This window comes from Apis dorsata, unplaced genomic scaffold (assembly GCF_000469605.1).
Source record: "Apis dorsata unplaced genomic scaffold, Apis dorsata 1.3 scaffold_157, whole genome shotgun sequence".
In the NCBI taxonomy this organism is placed as follows: Eukaryota; Metazoa; Arthropoda; class Insecta; order Hymenoptera; family Apidae; genus Apis; species Apis dorsata.
Window position 1 is genome coordinate 799,421 of NW_006263447.1, and position 9,518 is coordinate 808,938.

General features: G+C 29.4%; 1 protein-coding gene across 1 annotated transcript in view; it reads left to right on the forward strand.

Moving 5' to 3' along the window:
* Positions 1–9,518, forward strand: part of LOC102677973 — a 349,267-nt gene that overhangs the window by 293,123 nt on the left and 46,626 nt on the right. The window contains exons 4-5 of the mRNA XM_006613602.2: positions 1,665–1,873; positions 5,006–5,122. Coding sequence (XP_006613665.1) covers positions 1,665–1,873; positions 5,006–5,122 — 326 coding nt within the window. The remainder of the gene's footprint in view (positions 1–1,664; positions 1,874–5,005; positions 5,123–9,518) is intronic.

Below are 9,518 nucleotides of genomic sequence, written 5' to 3' on the forward strand. Positions count from 1 at the left end.
ATTAATCGATAGAATATTTGAATTTTTGATCGTGACAAAGTTCGTTGATTCGACAATGATTGCTCGCTGATAAATATGTTTCGTTGATTGTGAAAATGATTCGAATGAAATATATTTAATGATATGTAGATAAGGGGGAATCATTTTCGAAAAAAATTCATTTTCACGATATGCAATGTAAAAAGAAGTTGAGTATTATATAATATTATATAATATTTGTCGATGGCTATAGAGAATTCTGTACATATCGTATATATAATAATAATTTTATATACAATTTAATTTTAATGTATTTAATAATAATATATCATGATGATTTAATGATGCAATGTTTATATGATACGATGAATAATGTAAATGAAATGGATGATGCAATGTTATATTTTTATTCGCATAATATTTAATTTTTCGAACCGCAATTAACCAGAAAACAAAAGTATCGAAGTCTGTATATTATATCTATTGATTAATAATAAAGATATTTGTAAATATTTTTTGTAGCTATTATATGTTCCTATAGTATAAATTTTTATGAATATATAAATTGAAATATATAAATTAATAGTAATAATTCCAATATATGTAAAAATAATGTAATATAAAATTTAAAATAAATTTAAAATGAAGTTATTTTCAAAAATGTGTTTATATGTTAATTGAATATATTATTTCAGCAATTCCATCCAATGATCGAGAGGTTTTATTCGTGAGAAAATTATTTCAAGTTTCAATGAATTTTGAAATATTGAATTGTAGAAATATGTTACACGCGATGGGAACAATTGCACGTCATTCTGTATTTTAATATAATGTTTGCCAACATGTACGAATACTGCAAATGCTGCCTTTAAAATGATGAACATCCTCTTGGAAACAGGAATTACAGGAAACATGGATGGAAATTGCCAAAACGATGATTGTAATAATGCGTTTCTTTCAAAATTTGAATTTATGAAAGTGATTTGGTTTTCTGATGATTTGTAACACGAAAATTAATATATCTAACAGCAAATATAAGTTATTCCATTTAAATTCGCTTATTCTTTTGTTGGAATTTTGTTGAACAATTATAGATATACATTTTATATCTAAATTTTTTTTTCCAATTTAATATATAAATTTGAAAAATGAAATTTTCTATGGAACAAAGAAATTTCACAACTTTATCTCTGAATTTTTCATTTATAAATAGCACTCAAAATTGACATTTTACGCTATTTATATTGTTCTATCTCTTTCACATTCAATGTTCAAAATTTGAAAAATTTCTTTCCACGTACACTTATATTGCGATCGAAAACATATTTCCCATAAAACAGGATACACAAATTTTCATAAAAGAAACTTCGTATTTATCAGTTCGTGGCAAATCACATTATTTTTCATTTTACAGTTCTTCTTCATTTTACAGTTTTTCTTCATTTTACAATTCTTCTTCATTTTACAGTTCTTCTTCATTTTATATTTCTTCTATGTATACATCAAAAATATGAAACGAGAGATTATACAAGAAAAAACATTATGACATATTTCGAACATGATTTATTTTCCAAGAATTCACTCAGGAGTATCGTTTCTGATCAACCAACTATTGAAATTCATTGTCTTCTTAACCCACCCCTTTTCCATTTTTACGCTCATTGTATACATTCGTTTATGTACAGTTTCGATACGAGGGGTCGAAACAACCTGGAACAAGGGAAACACTGGCAGGATAACAGCCTCGAAAAACGTGCCTTCTTCAGATATTCAGAACACCCCGCGAAACTCATTCTCGAGAAAGTCGGTGAGAGCGATGCTGCCGTTTACAGATGCAGGGTCGATTTCAAGCAATCCCCCACCAGGAACAGCAAAGTGAATCTCACGATTATCAGTAAGTTTTCTGTCATATGTTTTATATTCATGATTTTTCTTTATCTCCTTTTGATTTATAATAATTTACAATATTAATATTTTATAGGGTGTAAAAGATTATTGTTAATAATACTGTTAAATAATGATAGAATTAATTGAATATAAATTTGATGTGTTAATATACATATGGTAAAATAATTTAATAATATTTTTAATATTATTAATTTTTAACACACTGTGATATTCAAATATTTAATTGTAATAATAATTATTCTATCTTTTCTTCTTTCTTGAGGAATGATTTAGATATGAAATTTCAAGGTAATCGAAATTGTAGAAATAATTAATGATTTTTAATTTATACAATGTTTTACTTTTTTTAGAGAATTTTTTATGTTTCGATAATATTCAATTTCGATGATTTCTTATTTATTTTTTCTTTTCCATTAATTCTTCGAATTTTAATTTTTTTTCTTGAAAGAAATCCCTCATTATATAACCTTTTTCTGTTTTACGATCTTTCTTTTATCGACTATTTCTTAAGTCAAACTCCTTTGAACCCTTTCCCCTTGCATCCTCGACCGGATACGTATTTCGTCCGTCCCTTGTGTCTGTCCGTTTCATTCTCCATTAATCTTCTCGTCCTTCCATTTCCTCTGCTTTGAGTCACCTGCATCCATTACTTCCTCTTGACACGGTAATGCAATATCTTCGAGCTTTGTCTTTGCTCACTTGTTTATTACGCTTCCTTTTTTCCTACCATTTGTTTGCGTATCTGTCTTCTTCTTCCATTTTTCATTTTATCACTGACAATTCTTTTTCAGTTTTTGACTTCCATCTCATTACACACAGAGATTTTGTAATTTTTATCTTATATAATATTAACATTTACAATTATCTTCCATTACATTTTTAATATCTTTTTTTCCCTCAAAATATATTTTTCATGATTCTTACTTATTTTTGAATTAAAAATTTTTCACGTGTGTTCGTGAATTTTGTCTCACATCGATACATCCTCCTCTTGTTTCTTTCCTTTGCTATTTAGTTTTTTAATACGTGTACGCAAGAGAAAGTAGGAATGTTATTACAGAAACATAAAAAGAAAACTAAAAAGCAAAGTAGAGTCATTCGTATCCGTGTCACTAGTACAACCACTCTTCTTGATAAATTTCTAAGTTTTCCTTTTATCCACTTTTTCTCCTTTTTCCCCTCCATCTTTTCTCTCTTTTTCTTCATTTTAACAATTACACGCTTTTCATCGAACAAACAAAATAATATATATAAACTAAAGTAAATTTTTAAAATTATATTTCTTCTTTCTGTTTTAATCTTCATTACGTTGTATCGATTTTTTCTGTTTCTTAATTTTCTTTCGTATGAAAATGTTATTTCTTTTTTTACCTTATGATATATGAATTCTAATTTTATAGAGTTTCCATCCTTTCCATCTCCTTCTTTAAGATGAAAGTGAATTTAATTTATTTATTTTTTTCGTAATAACATAATTTTTTTCCTTTATTTTATTTATTTTACTTATTTTTTGGAAATGCAATTTTCTTTGCTAATTTTTTTTCGTATAATAATGCCTTTCTATATTATACCTTCATATTTCACAAAGTATAATTCTATTCTTCCTTGTTTCTTTCTCTTGAAATCAAGGAAATTTCATTTCCACCAATTTCTTTCGACCAACAATTTCCTCAATTTTTATAATTTTTCCCAAGATTCCAAAGATAGATAAATTATCTTTCTTTTCTCAGCATCGTCATTTACTAATTTATTTTTCATTTCGTTAAACTTTCTTCTCACGATAATCCTTTTTCTATTTTATTTAGCTTCATACTATACAAATCACAATTCCTTCAAATTGAGACAATTTATCTATTCACTTCTCTTTTCTAACTTCATCTTTCTGATAATTTTTAACAAATTTTTCATATTCTAACTTAATATTTTCTTCATCCTACTTCATCGTCTTTATCCTCTTCATCTTTCTCTCTTTAATCAATTAAACATTCAATCCCTGTCTCTCTCTCTCTTTCTCTTTGATATCCTGAGAATTGATCAGGCTTGGCAGACCGCTTTTCGCGATTAGCTCGAACAAACAGAGAGTGGATTCGGTCTTCTTGACCCGGATCTATCGTTCAGCAAGCGACGATTAAAAGGGGTTTTTTATCTGAAAGTCGTCAGGAGAAATACGAAATTAGATCGGCGATCTTCACGGCGTTCGTCGAGTCGAAATCGCAGGCATCGATGTCAATGATATCGATAAGTAGATTCCAATGCACGCTTTAAATCTTGTTGTCGCTCAAAAGAATTCGTTTTCCTTCTGTTTCTTGGTTAATCGACGACGAGGAATCTTTTTTCTCTCTCTCTTGAATTTTTTCCAGATCAATATCGAAATACATTTATCTTTTTACATTCGACAAAATTAGAAGAATTAATGGATATACGTAATATCATTTCGAATATATAGAACGAATATTAATAATTAAGAGAATTTTAAGAAATTTATTTACAATATAAAATTATGTAAAAATTATTTCTCATATATCCATCGACCAAGATTATATTTATATTTATCATCCATTATCGCAATCTAATCATCATTAACTCGACGAGAAAAAGCTGTAAAATCTAAACAAATCTTTCGATCGCACAAATATTTGCAGAATTAAGGAATAAAATTCTTAAATTCCTAGCAAGATTATCATCCCAATTACGGCGACACGTCGCAAAAATGTTTCATCTTTACCGAATGAAACTGATAAAAATTTCTCTGTGCAAGAAAACAAGCCTTATCTCCACGGGCTCGCAATCTCCGCCTTTCTCGTTATAAAATAATTTACATACCACGCGACCACATTTCTCGAGCGCGCCACAGGGCGGTTATGAGGTGGTAGATAAGAATTGCCACCCACTACACCGATGTCCTGGGGTGTCTGTCGGACGACACAGGTCAGTAATTCATCGTCTTGCAAATTGATTCTCTCCTCTGTTGCCACGAAACAGTCACTTCTCATTTCTTCTTCGTCGTTTGTTTCGCGTGGAAAAAAAGGGGGTTGAGCGAGGTTACGGAGGGAAAAAAAAAAAGAAAATAGAAAAGGAAAGAAAGTAAGACAAACTCATCGTTACGAAATTGTTACAGTACCGCCGGAACAGCTTAGCATATTGAACGAAGATGGAACGTCTCATATTCCCTATTACATCCTGGGCCCATACACCGAGGGTGCATCTCTGAATATTACCTGCGACGCTACTGGTGGTAAGTACTCGTGTTTCACTTACCCTAGTCTACCTGTGTCTCTCCGTTCACCTCTTGTTTCGCTCGATCGACGTCGAGTATTTCGAGTATCTGTGTGTTCTTGCGGAAACGCGTGTACGCGAATGTCTTCTCCAATTCTACCTTCTCTAACATTTCGATGTAATCACGTGGGTCTTGGATCACTATCGATTTATTGAGCAATGTGCAACGTTTGCAAACACATGGTTTCAGCCTGTCGCAGCACTTCCGCTTAATTGCGCCGAGATTATGAATGAATTATTTTGATTTTCGCGTGAAAATTTTTATGATAAACATTATGTTGATAATGTGTTACAAGAAATACATTTTTTTTTATGATTAAATCAATTTTTTATGATTAAATCGAAATTAAACTTTCTTCTTTTTCATGATGAATAATGTCTTTTCATTTCATTAAAATATATTCTTCTTTAAATATTGAAATTAATTAATATTTTTAATTGTTGAGGATGTGAATGAAACTAATTATTTCTTTAAGGAATTATTAATCATATGAAATCAAGAACAAAGAAAGAACGATTTTTTTTGTAATTCTTTTCATCGTATTGTCTTACGTTAATTTACTTGTATTATTTGTATTATCTTATATCCTCTTGCTATTTTCCCCTTTGTATTCCTATTCTCACCCCTTTATTTCGTTCTTATCTCGTACAATTTGCTTTTCTGATAGAAGACACTCGGGCTAACAATACAAGATTCGATAGTATTTTTTTTTGGAATAATTTTGGATTTTAATAATGTCTAAGATTCATTTTAATTGATCATATTATTTTTGAAATCAAGATTGATTAAGATTTTTCAAATTTTTGTGTTCTTCTTTTTCGTTTTTATATCTCTTTTTCCATTTACCAATTGATGTTTTAATAAACTACTTGCCTATCTTCTTGTGCTTTTCTATAATTTTATTGTCTTCTATAATATATATTTATTTTGTTCCTTACAATTTTTTCGATATTAAACTTTGAATATTGAAGCTGACTGTAATTGAACATTAACACCGTAACGTTAAAACGTATAAAAGATAAAAATGAAAAATAACGAGCATAAATGTGTATTTATAAAAATTCCCTTTTACACTTTGTGTTACTTTTCAAATAAACAAAAACAAGGAAGAAGGAACGTTAACTTATTTCCTTCAAAATTCGAAAATCACTCGATTTCGCGCTTATTCCCACTGGCAACCCAATTTCTATCTAGCATCGATATTTTTGATCAAATTCCATTTTACATTCGCATGAAACGCGATCGGCGCTTAATCTCTATGTAATGCGAACGTCACACGATCTACGCGTGAAAAAAAAAAAAAAATTCCCATCAACGGAACAGCCGGAAGTTGATCGCTTCGGGGGAGAGAAGTATGATTAAAATGAAAATTTAATAGCACCAGGTACCGGTAAAGAAGATGAAACACACGGCTGTATATCGTGTTACGGCTCGTTGCTTTTTACGCGAATATAGCGTGCATACAGGGTGATTCATATGACTGGATGATTTATTAAACTGTTCGTTGTTAAAAAAGAAGAAATAAAATTTGAGCGATCTTAATATCCTTCTTTTCATTCTTCTGTTCTCCATCTTGTTTTTTCTGATAGTGAAATTACATTGTATCGATTATTTCTGGATCGATTTAAATCTAACATGATATTCAATGGGATCAGATATTCTTGTATATTCTTTGTGAATGTTTCACGAAAAAGATATGAAAATCTGAATATTCAAGAAATTATATTATGCACGATGTTCCAAAAATGTGTTGAATGATGTAATTTCGAATGCATAAAAGTTTTCGAGTTAAAATATTTGAATTGAGCAATAATACTTTTCTGGTATGCAGGAAACGATTTGCATTCTACGAAGAAATAGAGGAAGGAAATATCGAAATCGAATTTAACTATGTCTAACTACTTGAAATTGTCTAACTATATATGGAGTTCTACTATTCGAAAGGATTCTATTTCAATTGCTATGTACATGTACATTCTATGTACTTGGAAACTATTGCACGACGATTCTAACTCTTCTATTTTGTACAATGGGATTAAATCTTTCCTGTTCAAACTTTTATTTTCTTTTCTTTTTTTTTTATTATTATACATTTGAGAAAACAAGTATTGCATTATTCATTGCACATTATACTTTCTTTGAATTTTAACTAATAGATTTATTCAGTAACAGAATAAAAATCTGTACCCTATAAACCAATATTAATAGCCCTGTAAAAATTGTATCATTAAAATATTCTTCATTATACACAAAATTTCTCACTTTTCAACTCACATCTAAGATATTCAATATAATCCTAAATTCTTTGTAATAAAATTAAATTGAATAATTAATTTTTCTTATTAAAAATCTTAACGTGATATAGGAAATATTTTAATAACCAAGACTACTAAAAACTACTTTCGAAAAACAAAATTTTAAACGACGATTAGATATAAATTTATTTCGATCTTAAAGACAATCATATCCTATTTTTCAATTATTCGTTCAGAAACACAGAATTTATGACAGCCATTAGGGACCACGAACGTAAAGATTCTAAGACATTTCCAATGCATTACGAATAAAAAAAATTCTCTTATCCTGAAAGATGTATCATGAATTTGCCAACGAGAATCCTCAACTTTTTGTTCCATCCAGATCAAAGTACATAGATATGCTTGCCAAGGATATCGTTCGCACGTCGACGATGTGAAATCCGTCGCAAACCGGATCTCGCGGCTTCCAAGAAATTTCCTTAGCGTTTATTATTTACGAGGGAGTATTTATTTATAGGAAACGGCAGACAGACGACTTGGCAGGCCATAATCCATAATGCCTCTGTCGTTCTTTGAACGACAAAATATTATTGCTGGTCGCGTGCCGTTTCCGTAAAATTATCGTTTCACATTCTTGGGTCCTTGCTATCGTTCATTTCTACCGTTTGTCGCCTTTATGTGTCGAAACGACCACGAAAATTCTTTTTATTCCTGAGAGAATGGAAAATCACTCGTTGTGTAATTTCTTCTGTACTTTTTTCTTCAACGAAGGAATTTATAAATAACAAATAAGAATTGTTCGATTAGAATCAATTGATTATTAATAAAATTTTGAATTTATTGTTTGAAACATAGAGGAAATTGTGGAAAATTGAAATTTGTAAATTATTCTATGTTAACTAATAATAATCTTCTACGAAAGAAGAAATAAATCAAGTAAATAATCGACCAGAATTTTATCTACAAACAAGAACTCTCTTTAATTTAAAAACAAGTTAAATAATAATCACCGAATATTAATTGTGTAACGTTCAACGTGTTCTGTTAAAAATTCGAAACACCATTCATCTGTCAATATATCCGGCAATCGAGATAAATACAAAAAATTAAATATATTTCGAGATCAAAAATACGACGGATGTTCCATCGATATATATATATATTATCGAACGTTTTGAGAATATCATGATCCATGATTGGCACAAATATTTCCACCTCAAATTTCATACATCCTATACGATATCATTCTCTGCACGTTGTTTAATCATTTCTGTATCCACGCGCCTTTTTTTCAATACCTCTCTCGTTCCGTTATCCCTTGATTGGACCAACATGCGTAAACAAACGCTGGGAAAAGCTGAAATAAAATCACGAAAAAAAAAAAAAAAAAAAAAAAAAAAAGGAAGTAAAATATACAGAACCGGGTGGAGATCCGGTTTTGTGGTTAGACACGGGAAATATATCGGGCAGAAATTTGAAATTCCTATTTTCAACGCGTTGATTCGCCCTTTTAAATATTTGTATCATTCTTCTTGTTTGTCAATAGGGGGGAAGAGGAACGAACGTTCAAATACGGGAAGCGCGTTCGATATAATTTTTTTCTTCTTCTATTTTTGGATAAAAACAGCGAATAATCGATCTTTTCAAAATTGTATTATATACAGGTATAAAGAAAAAATGATTTTTGAGAATTCAATGTCCAATATTGAAATATTGCCATTTCTTTAAAATTCTGAGGAATTATTTGATAGAATTTATTTTTTTTTTTTTGAAATGTGATAAATAATTGACTTGTATTTGTATTCTTGAAAATATGCATGTTTCGTTATTCATAACATCCATTCAATTTGTTTATAAAATATCACGAAAATCTTCTTTGTCTTCTATTCTAAATCTTATTAAAAAAAATTCTTCCATTGAATTTTCCACACCACATAATTTAATCTACAATGAAAATAATTTACATCCTTTCTAATAAAAAATTCATAACATCTCGTTTAACATTCTTCGATACTCTAAATATTTTTTCTAACATATCAGATTTAATTCGAATCATAGCTACGAGATGAACGTAACAAAAATATATATATATATAT